This window comes from Artemia sp. Qi Xiang Cuo, chromosome 4 (assembly GCF_049724085.1).
Source record: "Artemia sp. Qi Xiang Cuo chromosome 4, ASM4972408v1, whole genome shotgun sequence".
NCBI classification, from domain to species: domain Eukaryota; kingdom Metazoa; phylum Arthropoda; class Branchiopoda; order Anostraca; family Artemiidae; genus Artemia; species Artemia sp. Qi Xiang Cuo.
Genome location: NC_142797.1, coordinates 50,151,013 through 50,172,032, shown reverse-complemented (window position 1 = coordinate 50,172,032; position 21,020 = coordinate 50,151,013). Strand labels below are relative to the sequence as shown.

The window sequence follows — 21,020 nt, the reverse complement described above, 5'->3', positions numbered from 1 at the left end:
CATGAAGATAAGAAGCTCCAATTTAATTCTGAGTATTCTCGAAGAAGTGCAAAATGTTCAATTTCTCTTCTGAATTATCTTAAAGAAGAGAAAAAAGTTAGCTCAATTCTGAATTTTACCAATGATAATGAAAGAAGGCTTCCATTTCAGTTCTTAATTTCATTTAGGTTCACCTATCGTGGCGCGCCACGCTAAGTGAACCTAAATGAACCTAACGTGAAGGCAGTTACTTGGAAAAATCAAGTTGAGCTGGTGAAGGAAAAATCAGTTGAGCTGCTATCTATACCTTAACTGAAATAGATGGTAGCACTTGCTTTAGTAAAAAAAAGAATCTAGCTTTTTGCATGATAAATTTTTCATCTCTTTGAGAAAAACCAGAGCTGAAGTGGAACCTTTTTATTTTCCTGGAAAACTTAGAAGAGAACTTGAACATTTTGCGCTTCATTGAGTAAATTTAGAATTAAAGTGGAACTTTTTATCGTCATGGTGAATATTCACGATCAATGTATAATTTTTTACTATCTTCTACGAAAAATTTTGGAATAGAACTTTAAATTTTTTCATCTCTTTGAGAAAAATCGGAACTTAATTTAAGAAAATTTAGAATTAAAGTGAAACTTTTTATCTTCATGGAAAATAATCGCAATCATAGTATAACTTTTCCTATCTTCTACGGAAAAATTTAGAACTGAACTTTAAATTTTCTATGTCTTTGAGAAATTAAGAACTGTAGTGGAAGCCTTTTTTCATTTTCATTGGTAAATTTCAGAATTGAATTAACTTTTTTTCTCTTCTTTAAGAAAATCTAGATGAGAACTTGAACATTTTGTACTTCTTCGAGAAAACTCAGAATTAAAGTGGAGCTCCTTATCTTCATGGCGAATATTCACGATCATAGTATAATTTTTCTATATTCTATGAAAAATTTGTAACAGAACTTTAAATTTTTCATCTCTTTGTTAAAAATCGGAACTGAACTTAAGAAAATTTAGAATTAAAGTGAAACTTTTTATCTTCATGGAAAATAGTCACAATCATAGTATAACTTTTCCTATCTTCTACGGAAAAATTTAGAACAGAACTTTAAATTTTTTATGTCTTTGTGAAATTAAGAACTGAAGTGGAAGCTTTTTCATTTTCATTGGTAAATTTCAGAATTGAGCTAACTTTTTTTCTCTTCTTAAAGAAAATTCAGATGAAAACTTGAACATTTTGCACTTCTTCGAGAATACTCAGAATTAAAGTGGAGCTCCTTATCTTCATGGCGAATATTCACGATCAAAGTATAACTTTTTCTATCTTATATGAAAAATATAGAACAGAACTTTAAATTTTTCATCTTTTTGAGAAAAATCGGAACTGAATTTACAAAAATTTAGAATTAAAGTGAAACTTTTTATCTTCATGGAAAATAATCAAAATCATAGTATAACTTTTCCTATCTTCTACGGAAAAATTTAGAACAGAACTTTAAATTTTTTATGTCTTTGAGAAATTAAGAACTGAAGTGGAAGCCTTCTTTCATTTTCATTGGTAAATTTTAGAATTGAGCTACATTTTTTCTCTTCTTTAAGAAAATTCAGAAGAGAACTTGAACATTTTGCACTTCTTCGAGAATACTCAGAATTAAAAAGGAGCTGCTTATCTTCATGGTGAATATTCAAGATCAATGTATAACTTTTTCTATCTTCTATGAAAAATTTGGAACAGAACTTTAAATTTTTTCATCTATTTGAGAAAAATCGGAATTGAATTTAAGAAAATTTAGAATTAAAGTGAAACTTTTTATCCTCATGAAAAATAATCACAATCATAGTATAACTTTTCCTATCTTCTACGGAAAAATTTAGAACAAAACTTTTAATTTTTTATGTCTTTGAGAAATTAAGAATTGAAATGGAAGCTTTTTTTCATTTTCATTGGTAAAATTCAGAGTTGAGCTAACTTTTTTCTCTTCTTTAAGAAAATCCAGATGAGAACTTGAACATTTTGCACTTCTTCGAGAATACTCAGAATTAAAGTGGAGCTCCTTATCTTCATGGCGAATATTCAAGATCATAGTATAACTTTTCTATCTTCTATGAAAAATTGGGAACAGAACTTAAAATTTTTTCATCTCTTTGAGAAAAAACGGAACTGAATTTAAGAAAATTTAGAATTAAAGTGAAACTTTTTATCTTCATGGAAAATAATCAAAATCATAGTATAACTTTTCCTATCTTCTACCGAAAAATTTGGAACAGAACTTTAAATTTTCAAGTCTTTGAGAAATTAAGAACTGAAGTGGAAGCCTTCTTTCATTTTCATTGGTAAATTTCAGAATTGAGCTAACTTTTTTCTCTTCTTTAAGAAAATTCAGAAGAGAACTTGAACATATTGCACTTCATCGAGAATACTCAAAATTAAAGTGGAGCTCCTTATCTTCATGGCGAATATTCACGATCAAAGTATAACTTTTTCTATCTTCTATGAAAAATTTGGAACAGTACTTTAAATTTTTTCATCTCTTTGAGAAAAATAGGAATTGAATTTAAGAAAATTTATAATTAAAGTGGAACTTTTTATCTTCATGGAAAATAATCACAATCATAGTATAACTTTTCCTATCTTCTACTGAAAAATTTAGAACAGAACTTTAAATTTTTTATGTCTTTGAGGAATTAAGAACTGAAATGAAAGCCTTCTTTCATTTTACTTGGTAAAAATAAGAATTGATCTAACTTTTTTCTCTTCTTTAAGATAATTCAGAAGAGAAGTTAAACATTTTGCACTTCTTCGAGAAAACTCAGAATTAAAGTGGAGCTCTTTATCTTCTTGGTGAATATTCACGATCAAAGTATAACTTTTTTTATCTTCTATGAAACATTTGGAACAGAACTTTAAATTTCTTCATCTCTTTGAGAAAAATCGGAACTGAATTTGGGAAAATTTAGAATTAAAGTGAAACTTTTTATCTTCATGGAAAATAATCAAAATCATAGTATGACTTTTCCTATCTTCTACAGAAAAATTTAGAACAGAACTTTAATTTTTTTATGTCTTTGAAAAATCAAGAACTGAAATGGAAGTTTTTTTCATTTTCATTGGTAGAATTCAGAATTGATCTAACTTTTTTTCTCTTCTTTAAGAAAATTCAGAAGAGAACATTTTGCATTTCTTCGAGAAAACTCAGAATTAAAGTGGAGCTCCTTATCTTCATGGTGAATATTCCCGATCAAAGTATAAATTTTTTATCTTCTATGAAAAATTTGGAACATAACTTTAAATTTTTTCATCTCTTTCAAAAAATTGGAACTGAATTTAAGAAAATTTAGAATTAAATTGAAACTTTTTATCTTCATGGAAAATAATCATATTCTTAGTGTAACTTTTGCTATCTTCTACGGACAAATTTAGAACATAACTTTAAATTTGTTATTTCTTTGAGAAATTTAGAACAGAAATGGAAGCTTTTTTTTCATTTTCATTTGTGAAATTCAGAATGGAGCAAACTTTTTTTCTCTTCTTTAAGAAAATTCAGTAGTGGGGTATTCAAAAAGCCATAAAGTAAAGTTATGGGTGAAAAGGATGAGTACTTCAAGTTGTAAAATTGGTTTAGGAGGGACATTAGGAAAGGAACCTGTTCTGAAAAGATATAATAAAGCCTTTTGAAAAGTATTGCTTGGTGTTGGGTATTCAAAAGCTATAAAGTAAAGTTGTGGGTGAAAAGGATGAGTTCTTCAAGTTGTAAAATAGGTTTAGGAAGGACATTACGCAAAGAACTTGTTCTGAAAGATATAATAAAGCCTTTTGAAAAGTAATGCTTGATGTTGCAGTATGCAAAAAGTCGTAAAGCAAATTTGTGGTGAAAAAGATGAGTACTTCAGCTTCTAAAATTGGTTTAGGATGGACATTACGTAAAGAACTTGTTCTGAAAAGATATAATAAAGCTATTTGAAAAGTATTGCTTGGTGTTGGGGTATGCAAAAAGTCGTAAGGCAATGTTGTGGGTGAAAAGCATGAGTACTTCAAGTTGTAAATTTTGTTTAGGAGGGACATTCTGTCAAGAGCTTATTCTGTAAATATATAATTAAACATTTTGAAAGTATTGCTTGATGTTGGGGTGTGCAAAAAGTCGTAAAGTAAAGTTGTGAGTGAAAAGGATGAGTACTTCAACTTGTAAAATATGTTTAGGAGGGACATAAGGAAAGAAAGTGTTCTGAAAAGATATAATATAGCCTTTTGAAATGTATTGCTTGTTGTTTTGGTATGCAAAAAGTCGTAAAGTAAAGATTTGGTGAAAAGGATGAGTACTTCAAGTTGTAAAATTGGTTTAGGAAGGGCATTACATAAAGAACTTTTTTCTAAAAAGATATAATAAAGCCTTTTGAATAGTATTGCTTGATGTTAGGCTATGCAAAAAGTCGTAAAATAAAGTTGTGGGTGAAAAAGATGAGTACTTCAACTTGTAAAATTGGTTTAAGAGGGAAATTACGTAGAGAACTTGTTCCGAAAAGATATAATAAAGCCTTTTGAAAAGTATTTCTTGGTGTTGGGGTATGCAAAAAGTCGTAAAGTAGAGTTGTGGGTGAAAAGGATGAGTATTTCAACTTTTAAAATGGGTTTAGGAGGGAGATTAAGAAAAGAATTTGTTCTGAAAAGATATAATAAAGCCTTTTGAAATGTGGGGGCCCTTCTGTGTCTCAAGTGCACAAAAAAAGTATTAAAAAATGGGGAAGGGGGCTCTTTGGGGGCCTGGGGGGCCCTTTGGGGGCGCCGGGGGTGCCTTTGGGGTTGGGGTAGGAGACCTTACAACACTGTTCAAATGGAACTTGTGTATTATAACGACCACAGAGTTTCACCCCAAATCATCTTCTAAAATGTCTCAAACTATTTCACCTAAATAATCTTCTAAAATGTCTCGAACTGTTTTGCCCAAATAATCCCCTAAAATGTCTCAAACTGTTTCGCCTAAATCATCTTCTAAAATGTCGCAAACTGTTTCGCCTAAATCATCTTCTAAAATGTCTCAAACGGTTTCGCCCAAATAATCCCTAAACGTAATTTCCGCGTGTTCCTTTTGTTTTGGCATCCCTGCGCTGTCACATTTGAAATTCCCATGAAAAAATTCCCGCGTTAATCTCTTCATCTCTAAGGTGTTCTTGGTTACTCTATAAAGGTTTCGATAGAATATTAATTTATCGCTAAACCTAAAGATCAGAGATACCATATTTAAAAATAGACAATTGACTTATTTCTGTCACTGAAGACCATTTATCCCTCAGACCTAAAGATCAAAAAAGCCATAATATTTCTTAATTCCCCTTTGGTGCATCAATAATTCCCCGCCGATTATGTAACTCAATTTCTCAGAAATCCTCTCCCCTCGATTTGATCAATACATTTTCCCCTCAGTGCACATGTGCAAACTTCCCCCTAGAGTCATTAAACATAGAAACAACAAATACATCGACCTTGGAAAGGGGGGCTTTGCCCGTTAGACTCGATCAATAATCTTTGAATACATTATAGCCTGTCAGTGTTAGACTAAATTATAGATGGCAGCAGTGGTACCCCCCCAGTAACTCATGATAGGTCCCTACTAACATATATACATACATACACAATTATTGCTCACATATAAAAAAAGTAGATAGTCCCGGGCCCCGACACTCGGCACGTGGCAGGCTTCTATATATGGATTTTCGTTGTCGCTTGTCTTCTAACCGCAGACAACTTCAGCCTTTTCTTTATGTCATGACGTCACCACAGATTCGATACATTTACCCTGGGAGAAATAAGAATTTTTTCTTAAAGTTGTGACCTATTTAGATGGTTCTTGTGGCCAGAAATATCAATTTGCCAGTTTTAATAAGAAAAAACTATGCAGCCCATTTCTAGGCCGGACCCCGGTATGGCTACGCGGCAGGCTTGTCTTTACTGATTCTCATTATCACTTATCTTCTAACGGAAGATAATTTGAGCCTCTGATTCATGTCATGGCGTCACCATAAGTTCGATACAACCGCCATTTAGCTGCTTATGTCGTTGTTCTTCACTTCTCTTTTTGAGTAATTTTAATACTTGCTGCCGCTTTTATATCCTACAAACATAAATTAACGAGTAATTGCCAGCTTTACCATCTTTCCCAACTATTTTATCTACTGCTGAGATTTTGAACGAAATTATCCCTACTGACATAAATATCACCTCTAGAGCAGGTCTACCAATTAAATCAAGCGCTTCCATTTAGATATTCCATGTTCTGCTTACATATGCCAATGCCAGCCTTTTCAGAGCATTCCATGTTCTAAATAGCCAAACCTACAACCAAAATTAGTATTCCTATAAAAATTCATGGTTTTATTCAATCTAAAATCAAGGTTTCATTAAAAAATGTAAAGAAATGGAAGAGAAAGTAAAAAAAACTGTGTTTGTGTGCCCGAAAAAATAAAAATTGTGAGAATAGTGGCTCGGATTTGAGACGAGTGGTCCGGTTTCTGAAAATACTGGTTGGTTTATTCAAGTTTTGGTATCTTATTTTTTTGCTCTCCTACGGTTTCAATATATGAACGAAAGACAAAAGTTTTACTATTCCTCCATAGTTCAGATTCAGTTTTATCCATCTACCGAAATAAATGTTTGAAATTAGGGGTAGAGGGCTTTATTTTAGTTTCAAAATACGTTGAAAATTGTTGCAAAGTCGTTGAAAAAAAGGAAAAATTTCCTTTTTTTTAAAACAAGTTTAGATTTTTCTCTAGGAAAAATTCTAAGCAATATGATAATTCTGGCGCGGTAAACAGACAGATTTTATTTGTCATTTTGGTGCAAGTTACAGCGGCAGGCTCTGCAAAATTGCTTGTTTCAGAGGGAACATACATCTTAAAGGTCCAAAATAGCTAGAATGATGTATTAGGAAAGTAAAATTTAAATGAGCTGCGTTCGCCACCCTAATCGGTATACGGATAGGGACATGATTCCGTTTTTTTTCTAAGGCCCTGTCTTCATAATTACTTTTTCAGGTGAAGTCGGCGAGGTAAAACTCCTTTTTGTTCATCGAAAAACAATTCCTGACAAAAAGTCATTTCAAATGCGTCTGATTTGCTTTTTTGAGCCTTAAAAATTACCAAAGGAGACTGGGGTTGCCTGAAAAACTAAAAGAGCACGGGCGACATTGCCGATTTTATAAAAAAAAAATCAAAGAAAGTACGAGCATTGACCATCCAAATAAGTTAAGTGTATCTATGCCTGATAGTCGTTAGAACAACAATTGATTGTTCTAAATACGTAATTAAACGCCGGTTTTCGAATGTAGACTGGGAAAGTAATAAGTTTCAATCTAGGTTAGTAATAAGTATTGGAGTGAAATTTCCGTGGCGTGGGTGTGCACAAGTTCAGCCGCAAACCAAAATATTTTTCGTACTCGAAGCATAATTTTTTGAGTTTATCTGTAGTTGGGGAAATGGAAACATAACTTGGTGTTGAGAAATCCAAAACATATTGCTACCTTGAGAACCAAAAGATCTTGAGGCCTAAAATATAGTGGAAAACTAACTAAGACAATCCAGCAACCTCATTTAGTTTGTTCTTAAAGATGTCTCATCTTGCCTTTTGAACCACCTGTACAGAGGTTGGGACAGGCTTTAGTGGCATGACTCTGAGTAGAGTAGTAGGTTATACTTCTAACAGCCATATAGCAATTTCCATGTTATTTGCGTAGACATATAGCAATTTCTACGTTATTTGCTCACGGGTATAGGACCATGTTATTTGCTCAGGGGTATAGCAATCTCCATGTTATTCTACGTTCCATGGCAATTGAATATGGAATTATACAAAACCTACCAGACAGCTTTCTTGGCCAACCAGACAAGTTTCTGGGCCAACCAGACAAGTTTCTGGGTCAACTCCAAGTTTCTGGGCCTTTACATTCCATGGGACCTTTCCATGGCAGATTACCAGACTGATTATTGCTATTGATGTCAATTGAATATGGAATTATACAAAACCTACCAGACAGGTTTCCGGGCCAACCAGGTATGTTTCTGGGCCAACCAGACATGTTTTTGGGTCAACTCCAAGTTTCTAGGCCTTTACGTTCCATGGCACCTTTCCATTGCAGATTACCGAACTAGTTAATTGGCAGTGTATAATGTAGTCAAGCATGTTTTTGAGAGTTTGATCGTAATAATATAATTTAAAGCAAACAGGTTTTTTTTCTGTTTTTGTTGTCAATTGCACAATGAATGTACGTCATGAGTTCACATATACATTCTTAAAAAAAAACCTTTTCAAATAGAGTGAGTATCCTCTCAAATAGCATTATACTTTGGGTAGACTATGTTCCTTCCTTTGCTATTTGGGATTACATTATATGTAAAATGATATCTCATTTGTATTAAGCTAACTCAATTTGCGAAAAGGTATTCCATTTGCACAACTCTGCTTTAATTGCATTGTCGGCGACAATAGGTCGAAAACTATATGTAATCACTGCTTAGCGTTTTGTTGTTGCTAGGGGATTACCCAATTCACTTCTTAGTGTTAACTGATAGAGTTCCAAGTACGAGTACTTTGAAAAGCAGACAGTTTGTTTTTTTGTTATTAAAAAATTTGACACCATAATCAGAATTATTTGATTGACATTTCAAAAGGGGTAATGAGATTCTCAAATTGGACACTATGAACGATATTAATTAATGTTTTGAATAATAGGAGTGTGAATGATTCTAATTAGTGATTAGATTGTATAAGGGGGAGAAAAAAAAAGGATTAAACTGATTAGCAGTTAAGGTAACCCCGAAGGAGCTGTTAACTCAGGTAATTTGTTATAAATTTGAAACAACATCAGTCTATGAAAATGGCTAACGATGATAGAATGACATTGTGACTTGACCTAGCTTTACCTTTCCGATGGGGTCTGTGTAATACACAAGTGATGTTTGATAAGTAGTGTCAATTTAAAATAGGATCTAACGTTCCCTTCGTTCCCCCATTTCTGAGGGTAGGGGAGGGGGGGGGGAGTCAATTTTTGAAGGAAAACCAAAAATACTCAGAATCGAAAATTAATGGGATCTTCCTCACGGGCACGGCTCCGAGGCCCTGCGTTCCCCAATTTCTGCGGGCAGGGGAGGGGGGGGGTCAATTTTGGAGGGAAAACCAAAAATACTCAGAATCGAAAATAAAGCATGATCTTTCTCAAGGGGAAGGCCCAGAGGCCCTTCGTTTCCCTTTTTCTGAGGGCCGGGGAGGGGGGGTCAATTTGGAGGGAAAACCAAAAGTACTCAGAATCAAAAATAAACGGGATCTGCCTAAAGGGCAAGGTGCGTGAAACTATTGCAGTTTCTATAATAATGAATGAATTTCAAAATCAAATTTAATTTTCATTGCATACTTTTCTCATAAACTAATAATAACCTAAAAGATGGTCACCATGAAACTATTGCAGTTTCTATAAGAATGAACGAATTTCAAAAATAAACGGGATCTGCCTAAAAAGGATGGTATGTCAAACTATTGCAGTTTATATAATTATGAATATATTTCAAAATCAAATTAAATTTTCATTGAGTACTTTTCATATAAACTTAAAATACACTAAAAAATAGTCCCCGTGAATCTATTGCAGTTTCTATAAGAATGAACGAATTTCAAAATCAATTTTAATTTTCATTGAATACTTTTCATTTAAGCTTAAATTACGCTAAAAGATGGTTCCCATGAAACTATTGCAGTTTCTATAAAAATTAACGATTTTCAAAATCAAATTTAATTTTCATTGAATACTTTTCATTTAAACTTAAAATAAGCTATATGATGGTTCCCGTGAAACTATTGCAGTTTCTATAAAAATGAATGATTTTCAAAATCGACCTTAGTTTTCATTGAATACTTTTCATTTAAGCTTAAAATACGCTAAAAGATGGTCAAAATCAATTTAATTTTCATTGAAACCTTTTCATTTAAGCTTAAAATACGCTACAAGATGATTCCCGTGAAACTATTGCAGTTTCTATAAAAATGAACGATTTTCAAGATCAAATTTAATTTTCATTGAATGCTTTTTATTTAAACTTAAAATACGCTAAAAGATGGTCGAAATCAATTTAATTTTTATTGAAACCTTTTCATTTAAGCTTAAAATACGCTAAAAGATGGTTCCCATGAAACTATGGCAGTTTCTATAAGAATGAACGAATTTCAAAATCAATTTAATTTTCATTGAATACTTTTCATTTAAGCTTAAAATACGCTACAAGATGGTTCCCGTTAAACTATTGCAGTTTCTTTAAAAATGAATGAATATCAAAAGCAAATATTATTTTCATTGAATAATTTTCATTTAATCTTAAAATACACTAAAAGCTGTTCCCCATGAAACTATTGCAGTTTCTCTAATAATGAACGACTTTTAAAATCAAATTTAATTTTAATTGAATAATCTTAATTTAATCTTAAAATACACTCAAAGATGGTTCCCGTGAAATTATTGCAGTTTTCTATAAAAATGAACGATTTTCAAAATCAAATTTAATTTTCATATGAATACTTTTCATTTAAACTTAAAATACGCTAAAAGATGGTTCTCTTGAAACTATTGCAGTTTCTATAAAAATGAACGATTATCAAAATCAAATTTAATTTTCATTGAATAATTTTCATTTAATCTTAAATTACACTAAAAGATGATTCCCGTGAAACTATTGCAGTTTCTATAAAAAATGAACGATTTTCAAAATCAAATTTAATTTTCATTGAATGCTTTTCATTTAAACTTAAAATAAACTAAAAGATGGTTTCCGTGAAACTATTGGAGTTTCTATATAAATAAATGAATTTCAAAATCGACCTTAGTTTTTATTGAATACTTTTCATTTAAAATTAAAATACTCTACAAGATCGACAAAATCAATTTTATTTTTATTGAAACCATTTCATTTAATCTTAAAATATTCTAAAAGATGGTTCCCATGAAACTCTTGCAGTTTCTATACAAATGAATCATTTTCAAGATCAAATTTAATTTTCATTGAATGCTTTTTATTTAATCCTAAAATACTCTAAAAGATGGTCAAAATCAATTTAATTTCTATTGAAACCTTTTCATTTAAGCTTAAAATACGCAAAAAGATGGTTCTCATGAAACTATGGCAGTTTCTATAAGAATGAATAAATTTCAAGATCAATTTAATTTTCATTGAATACTTTTCATTTAAACTTAAAATACGCTAAAAGATGGTCCCAATAAAACTTTTGCAGTTTCTATAAGAATGAACGAATTTCAAAATCAATTTAATTTTTCATTTAAGCTTAAAATACGCTAAAAGATGGTTCCCATGAAACTATTTCAGTTTATATAAAAATGAAAGATTTTTAAAATCAAATTCAATTTTCATTGAATACTTTTCATTTAAACTTAAAATACGCTAAAAGATGAATACTTTTCATTTAAACTTAAAATACGCTAAAAGATGGTTCTTGTGAAACTATTGCAGTTTCTATGAAAATGAATGAATTTCAAAATCAAATTTAATTTTCATTGAATACTTTTCATTTAAACTTAAAATACGCTAAAAGATGGTCCCCATGAAACTCTTGCAGTTTCTATAAGAATGAACGAATTTCAAAATCAATTTAATTTTAATTGAATACTTTTAATTTAAGCTTAAAATACGCTAAAAGATGGTTCCCGTGAAACTATTGCAGTTTCTATAAAAATGAATTAATTTCAAAATCAAATTTAATTTTCATTGAATACTTTTCATTTAAACTTAAAATACGCTAAAAGATGGTTCTCGTGAAACTATTGCAGTTTCTATAAAAATGAATGAATTTCAAAATCAAATTTATTTTCATTGAATACTTTTCATTTAAACTTAAAATACGCTAAAAGATGGTCCCCATGAAACTATTGCAGTTTCTATAAAAATGAACGAATTTCAAAATCAATTTAATTTTAATTGAATACTTTTAATTTAAGCTTAAAATACTCTAAAAGATGGTTCCCGTGAAACTATTGCAGTTTCTATAAAAATGAATGAATATCAAAATCAAATTGAATTTTCATTGAATACTTTTCATTTAAACTTAAAATACGCTAAAAGATGGTCCCCATGAAACTATTGCAGTTTCTATAAGAATGAACGAATTTCAAAATCAATTTAATTTTCATATGAATACTTTTCATTTAAGCTTAAAATACGCTAAAAGATGGTTCCCGTGAAATTATTGCAGTTTCTAGCCCACAGCCTCAATGCTGGAAATTCACTAGCTCAGAATTGAGGTCTTAGTCCACCAGTCTTAATTGTGGAAATTCACAAGCTCAGAATTGGGGTCTTAGTTCACCAGACTGAATGGTTGAAATCCACTAGTTTCGAATTGGGGTCTTAATCAGAGTTCAGACTGGAGCGCTGGCGTCCGAATATCTGGGCTTTATTTGTCAAGGCCTGGATGCTAAGCGATGGACATGAGATCTATTGGGACCCCATTGTGAAAATGGAAAACAAATACGCTAAAAGATGGTTCCCGTGAAATTATTGCAGTTTCTATAAAAATGAACAATTTTCAAAATCAAAGAAACTGATCCATCTTTAACAAATATAGCCTTAGATAGTTAAAACTGCGCATAAATTCTTGATTTTTTTTTGTCGTGTTACTTAGGTAATAATGGAACATTTAGTATTTTTTTTCTAATGTAAGTGTTTTCTTTAGAAAATGGTCCATCTTTAACCAAGAAGTGGGGTCTTAGTCCACCAGCCTGAATGGTTGAAATCCACTAGCTCAGAATTGGGGTCCCAGTCCACCAGCCTGAACAGTGGAAATTCACTAGCTCAGAATTGGGATCTTAGTCCACCAGCCTGAATACAAAAAACTAAAATATATTGTTGGTATGTGTGTAGAGCATGGCATGGTTACCGCTTTGGCAACAGTCTAACCGTTGACGGTTTTAGGTATCCTTGAATAAGTTCTAAGGCGAGAGTGGAAGTTGGGACAAATTTTTGGAAGTGCCCACCTCACCTGCCCAGAGTCTTAGGCATGTGACCCTAAATTTGAAAAAGTGGAAATTGGCTCAGATTTTCTAAACTGAGCTGAGACAATGAATAAATTGAGACATTGATTGAGACAATCAGTTAATAGATTGAGACAGGAAAGTAATTGGAGACGCTGGGCATCCGTGAACAAGTGCTAAATTGAGAGAGGAATTTGGGGCAATATTTGGGAGCGCCCACCCCCCCAGAGTCTCCGGCAGGTGACCCAAAAATTAAAAAAACACAAAGAGACTAGAAAAACACAGAGATGAGACGCATAGAGAGACGACAAACACACATACACGACAAACACACAGATACAACAGAGACGACAGACACAAAGAGACGACTCACACACAGAGAGGACAAACAAACAGAAACGACACACACACAGAGACGACACATACACAGACACGACACACAAACAGAGTCATAGTGAGAGAAATATCCAAAAAGTAGGGTTGATCTAGGTTCACTTAGAGTGGCGCGCCACTGTGTTTCGTCTCTGTGTGTGTGTCGTTTCTGTATGTTTGTCCTCTCTGTGTGTGAGTCGTCTCTTTGTGTCTGTCGTCTCTGTTGTATCTGTGTGTTTGTCGTCTCTGTGTGTGTGTCGTATTTCTATGCGTCTCATCTCTGTATGTTTATCATCTCTGTGTGTTTTTTAAATTTTTGGGTCAACTGTTGGAGACTCTGGGCGGGTGGGCGCTCCCAAATATTGCCCCAAATTCCTCTCTCAATTTAGCACTTGTTCACGGATGCCCAGCGTCTCCAATCACTTTCCTGTCTCAATCTATTCACTGATTGTCTCAATCAGCGTCTCAATCTATTCATTGTCTCAGCTCAGTTTAGAAAATCTGAGCCAATTTCCACTTTTTCAAATTTAGGGTCACATGCCTGAGACTGGGCAGGTGAGGTGGGCACTTCCAAAAATTTTTCCCAACTTCCATTCTCGCCTTAGAACTTGTTCACGGATACCTAAAACCGTCAACGGTTAGACTGTTGCCCAAGCGGTAACCATGCCATGCTCTACACACATACCAACAATATATTTTTGTTTTTTGTATTCAGGCTGGTGGACTAAGATCCCAATTCTGAGCTAGTGAATTTCCACCGTTCAGGCTGGTGGACTGGGACCCCAATTCTGAGCTAGTGGATTTCAACCATTCAGGCTAGTGGACTAAGACCCCACTTCTTTGTTAAAGATGGACCATTTTCTTAAGAAAACACTTACATTAGAAAAAAATACTAAATGCTCCATTATTACCTAAGTAACACTAAAAAAAAAATCAAGAATTTATTCGCAGTTTTAACTAGCTAAGGCTATATTTGTTAACGATGGACCAGTTTCTTTGATTTTGAAAATTGTTCATTTCTATAGAAACTGCAATAATTTCACGGGAACCATCTTTTAGCGTATTTGTTTTCCATTTTCACAATGGGGTCCCAATAGAGCTCATATCCATCGCTTAGCATTCAGGTCTTGACAAAAAAAGCCCAGATAGTCGGACCCTAGCGCTCCAATCTGAACACTGACTAAGACCCCAATTCGAAGCTAGTGAATTTCAATCATTCAGTCTGGTGAAATAAGACCTCACATCTGAGCTAGTGGATTTCCACAATTAAGGCTGGTGGACTAAGACCCCAATTCTGAGCTAGTGAATTTCCACCATTGAGGATTGTGGGCTGAAACCTCAATACTGAGCTAGTGGATTTCCACCATTCAGGCTGGTGGACTAAGACCCCAATACTGAGCTAGTGGATTTCCACCATTCAGGCTGGTGGACTAAGACCCCAATACTGAGCTAGTGGATTTCAACCATTCAGGCTGGTGGACTGGGACCCCAATTCTGAGCTAGTGGATTTCAACCATTCAGGCTGCTTGACTAAGACCCCACTTCTTGGTTAAAGATGGACCATTTTCTAAAGAAAACACTTACATTAGAAAAAAAATACTAAATGTTCCATTAATTACCTAAGTAACACGACCAAAAAAAATCAAGAATTTATGAGCAGTTTTAAATAGCTAAGGCTATATTTGTTAAAGATAGGCCATTTTCTTTGATTTTGAAAATCGTTCATTTTTATAGAAACTGCAATAATTTCACGGGAACCATCTTTTAGCGTATTTGTTTTCCATTTTCACAATGGGGTCCCAATAGAGCTCATGTCCATCGCTTAGCATTCAGGTCTTGACAAATAAAGCCCAGATAGTATGACCCCAACGCTCCAATCTGAACACTGACTAAGACCCCAATTCTGAGCTAGTGAATTTCAATCATTCAGGCTGGTGGACTAAGACCCCAATTCTGAGCTAGTGAATTTCCACCATTCAAGCTGGTGGACTAAGACCCCAATTCTGAGCTAGTGAATTTCAACCATTGAGGATTGTGGGCTGAAACCTCAATACTGAGCTAGTGGATTTCAAACATTCTGGCTGGTTGACTAAGACCCCAATTCTGAGCTAGTGGATTTCCACCCTTCAGGCTGGTGGACTACGACCCCAATTCTGAGCTAGTGAATTTCCACCATTCAGGCTGGTGAACTGGGACCCCAATTCTGAGCTAGTGGATTTCAACAATTCAGGCTGGTGGACTAAGACCCCACTTCTTTGTTAAAGATGGCCCATTTTCTTAAGAAAACACTTACATTAGAAAAAAATACTAAATGTTCCTTTATTACCTAAGTAACAGGACAAAAAAAAATCAAGAATTTATGCGCAGTTTTAACTAGCTAAGGCTATATTTGTTAACGATGGACCAGTTTCTTTGATTTTGAAAATTGTTCATTTTTATAGAAACTGCAATAATTTCACGGGAACCATCTTTTAGTGTATTTTAAGCTTAAATGAAAAGTATTCATATGAAAATTAAATTGCTTTTGAAATTCGTTTATTCTTATAGAAACTGCAATAGTTTCATGGGGGACCATCTTTTAGCGTATTTTAAGTTTAAATGAAAAGTATTCAATGAAAATTAAATTTGATTTTGAAATTCATTCATTTTTATAGAAACTGCAATAATTTCACGGGAACCATCTTTCAGCGTGTTTTAAGTTTAAAAGAAAGGCATTCAATGAAAATTAAATTGATTTTGAAATTCGTTCATTCTTATAGAAACTGCAATAGTTTCATGGGGACCATCTTTTAGTGTATTTTAAGTTTAAATGAAAAGTATTCAATGAAAATTAAATTTGATTTTGAAATTCATTCATTTTTATAGAAACTGCAATAGTTTCACGAGAACCATCTTTTAGCGTATTTTAAGTTTAAATGAAAAGTATTCAATGAAAATTAAATAATGAAAATTAAATTTTATTTTCAAAGTCATTTATTTTTAAATAAACTGTAATAATTTCATGAGAATCATCTTTAAGTATATTTTCAACTTAAATAAAAACCATTCAATGAAAATTAAATTTGTTTTAAAATTCGTTCATTCTTATAGAAACAGCAATAGTTTCATTGGGACCCTCTTTTAACGTGTTTTAAGTTTAAATGAAAAGTATTCAATGAAAATTAAATTCGATTTTGAAAATCGTTTATTTTTATAGAAACTGCAATAGTTTCACAAGAACCATCTTTTAGCATATTTTAAGTTTAAATGAAAAGTATTCATCTTTTAGCGTATTTTAAGTTTAAATGAAAAGTATTCAATGAAAATTGAATTTGATTTTGAAAATCGTTCATTTTTATAGAAACTGCAATAGTTTTATGGGAACCATCTTTTAGAGTATTTTAAGCTTAAATGAAAAATTAAATTGATTTTGAAATTCGTTCATTCTTATAGAAACTGCAAAAGTTTCATGGGGACCATCTTTTAGCGTATTTTAAGTTTAAATCAAAAGTATTCAATGAAAATTAAATTTGATTTTGAAAATCGTTCATTTTTATAGAAACTACCATAGTTTCACGGGAACCATCTTTTAGCGTATTTTAAGCTTAAATGAAAAGGTTTCAATGAAAATTAAATTTATTTTGACCATCTTTTAGCGTATTTTAGGTTTAAATGAAAAGTATTCAATGAAAATTAAATTTGATTTTGAAAATCGTTCATTTTTATAGAAACTACCATAGTTTCACGGGAACCATCTTTTAGAGTATTTTAAGCTTAAATGAAAAGGTTTCAATAAAAATTAAATTGATTTTGACCATCTTTTAGCGTATTTTAAGTTTAAATGAAAAGTATTCAATAAAAATTAAATTCGATTTTGAAATTCATTCATTTTTAAAGAAACTCCAATAGTTTCACGAAAACCATCTTTTAGCTTATTTTAAGTTTAAATGAAAAGTATTCAATAAAAATTAAATTTGATTTTGAAAATCGTTCATTTTTATAGAAACTGCAATAGTTTCATGAGAACCATCTTTTAGCGTAATTTAAGCTTAAATGAAAAGTATTCAATGAAAATTAAATTTGATTTTGAAAATCGTTCATTTTTATTGAAACTGCAATAGTTTCACGAGAACCATCTTTTAGCGTATTTTAAGATCAAACGAAAAGTATTCAATGAAAATTAAAGTTGATTTACAAAGTCAATCATTTTTATAGAAACTGCAATATTTTCACGGGAACCATGTTTTAGCGTATTTTAAGATTAAATGAAAAGCATTCAATGAAAATTAAAGTTATTTTAAAAGTCGTTCATTCTTATAGAAACTGCAATAGTTTCATTGGGACCATCTTTTAGTGAATTTTAAGTTTAAATGAAAAGTATTCAATGAAAATTAAATTCGATTTTGATAATCGTTCATTCTTAAAGAAACTGCAATAGTTTCACGAGAACCATCTTTTAGCGTATTTTAAGTTTAAATGAAAAGCATTCAATGAAAATTAAATTTGATTTTGAAAATGATTCATTTTTATAGAAACTACCATAGTTTCAGAGGAACAATCTTTTAGCGTATTTTAAGCTTAAATGAAAAGGTTTCAATAAAAATTAAATTGATTTTGACCATCTTTTAGCGTATTTTAAGTTTAAATGAAAAGTATTCAATGAAAATTAAATTTGATTTTGAAAATCGTTCATTTTTATAGAAACTACCATAGTTTCACGGGAATCATCTTTTTGCGTATTTTAAGCTTAAATGAAAAGGTTTCAATGAAAATTAAATTGATTTTGTCGATCTTTCAGAGTGTATTAAGTTTAAATGAAAAGTATTCAATGAAAACTAAGGTTGATTTTGAAATTCATTCATTTTTATAGAAACTGCAATAGTTTCACTAGAACTATCTTTTAGCTTATTTTAAGTTTAAATTAAAAGTATTCAATTAAAATTAAATTTAATTTTGAAAATTGTTCATTTTTATAGAAACTGCAATAGTTTCATGGGAACCATCTTTTAGTGTAATTTAAGCTTAAATAAAAAGTATTCAATGAAAATTTAATTTTACTTTGAAAATCGTTCATTTTTATAGAAACTGCAATAGTTTCATGGGGACCATTTTTTAGTGTATTTTAAGTTTAAAAGAAAAGTATTCAATGAAAATTAAATTTGATTTTGAAATTCATTCATTATTATAGAAACTGCAATAGTTTCACGCGCCTTCCCCTTTAGGCAGATCCCGTTTATTTTTGAAATTCGTTCATTCTTATAGAAACTGCAATAGTGTCATGGGGACTATCTTTTAGTGTATTTTAAGTTTAAATGAAAAGTATTCAATGAAAATTAAATTTGATTTTGAAATTCATTCATTATTTTATAAACTGCAATAGTTTCACGCGCCTTCCCCTTTAGGCAGATCCCGTTTATTTTCGTTTCGGAGTATTTTTGGTTTTCCCTCCAAAATTGACCCCCCCCTCCCCTGCCCTCAGAAATGGGGGAACGAAGGGCCTCTGGGCCTTCCCCTTGAGGCAGATCTCATTTATTTTCGATTCTGAGTATTTTTGGTTTTCTCTCCAAAATTGACTCCCCCCCTCCCCCTCCCCTGCCCTCAGAAATTTGGGAACGAAGGGCCTCTGAGCCTTCCCCTTGAGGCAGATCTCATTTATTTTCGATTCTGAGTATTTTTGGTTTTCCCTCCAAAATTGACCCCCCCCCCTCCCCTTCCCACAAAAAAGGGGGAACCAAGGGAAACTTAGATACTATTTTAAATTGACAATACTTATCAAACATCACTTGCGTATTATACAGACCACATCGGAAAGGTAAAGCTAGTTCAAGTCACAATGTCATTCTATCATCGTTAGCCATTTTCATAGACTGATATTGTTTCAAATTTATAACAAATTACTTGAGTTAACAGCTCCTTCGGGGTTACCTTAACTTCTAATCAGTTTAATCCTTTTTTTTCTCCCCCTTCATACAATCCAATCACTAATTAGAATCATTCACACTCCTATTATTCGAAACATTAATTAATATCGTTCATAGTGTCCAAGTTGCGAATCTCATTACCCCTTTTTAAATGTCAATCAAATAATTCTGATTATAGTGTCCAATTTTTTAATAACAAAAAAAAACCTGTCTGCTTTTCAAAATGTTCGTATTTGGAACTCTGCCAATTAACACTAAGAAGTGAATTGGGTAATCCCCTAGCAATAACAAAAGGCTTAGCAGTGATTACATGTCATTTTCGACCCATTGTCGGCGACAATTCAATCAAAGCAGAGTTGTGCGAATGGAATACCTTTTCGCAAATTGAGTTAGCTTAATACAAATGAGATATCATTTTACATATAATGTAATCCCAAATAGCAAAGGAAGGAACATAGTCTACCCAAAGTATAATGCTATTTGAGAGGATACTCACTCTCTTTGAAAAGGTTTTTTAAGAATGTACATGTGAACTCATGACGTACATTCATTGTGCAATTGACAACAAAAACAGAAAAAAAACCTGTTTGCTTTAAATTATATTATTACGATCAAACTCTCAAAAACATGCTTGACTAAATTATACACTGCCAATTAACTCGTTCGGTAATCAGCCATGGAAAGGTGCTATGGAATATAAAGGCATAGAAACTTAGAGTTGACCCAGAAAATTGTCTGCTTGGCCCAGGAACATGCCTGGTTGACCAAAAAAGCTGTCTGGTAGGTTTTGTATAAATCCATATTCAATTGCCATGGAACGTAGAATAACGTGGATATTGCTATACCCGTGAGCAAATAGCATGGTCCTATACCCGTGAGCAAATAACGTAGAAATTGCTATATGTCTACGCAAATAACATGGAAATTGCTATATGGCTGTTAGAAGTATAACCTACTACTCTACTACTCTGTAAGTTCAGTCTGAGCTACCCCAGTTCTAAATGGTTACCTGAGGAAATTTGAGGAAGGTAAACAGAAAGGGTATGTGAAAGCAAAGAATGTCTGCCCCCTCCCTCTGTTGCACTTCCTGGATGAATAGCCATGAAGCGGAGTTCAGCACTGTAGGTTTGGACTAAGAGGTCTAGCGCCGTTTCTTCTTCTCTTTGGTTTTTGGCTTTTAAACTACCACAGCAGAATTAAAAAAACAGATGTATTAAAAAAAAGATAATAAAAATACATAATTATACCTGTGGCTGAAAAGTCGTGCCTTCAAAACCATAACCCATTGCCGGAACACCCATTGTCATGTTCATTGATACATTGACGTTCATTGAAGGGAATATTGGAGGGATGGCTCCGTGAAGTGTTGTGCCTGGTAACGCAGACGCGGTGATCCCGTTAGGATAATGATCACTGTACTGAGATGCACAAATTGGTGGTGAGGTTAGAAGATGAGGAAGCTTTGGTTGGTACTGAGGGTAATGTTGGCTGTACTAAAAAGAAATAATATAATGTGAGGAATACACAGTCTTTTATTAATTATATTCTAGTGTTTTAATGAGCTTTGCAGGATATTATAGAAAAATTCAATGATAAGATATGGAAATATAAAAAAAATATCGTTTCTAGAGAAAAATATGCATAGAGGCTTATTGAAAGCAAAGAGTAAAATTCAGAACGTTGAACTTTCTTCCAAAGAGACAGTTTTTGACCTTAATGTGTTTGTTTATTTTATCGATGGCATTTACCACAATAAGTAC

At 32.4% G+C, this 21,020-nt stretch overlaps 1 protein-coding gene across 2 annotated transcripts in view; it reads right to left on the bottom strand.

The window, feature by feature from the left end:
* Positions 1 to 21,020, bottom strand: part of LOC148953197 (uncharacterized) — a 128,417-nt gene that overhangs the window by 36,375 nt on the left and 71,022 nt on the right. The window contains exon 5 of one of the 2 annotated variants that reach the window (XM_089087566.1): positions 20,508 to 20,753. The exons of the other annotated variant lie outside the window; for it this stretch is intronic. Within the exon in view, the coding sequence (XP_088943692.1) occupies positions 20,508 to 20,753 (246 nt within the window). The remainder of the gene's footprint in view (positions 1 to 20,507; positions 20,754 to 21,020) is intronic. 2 annotated transcript variants of the gene reach the window in all.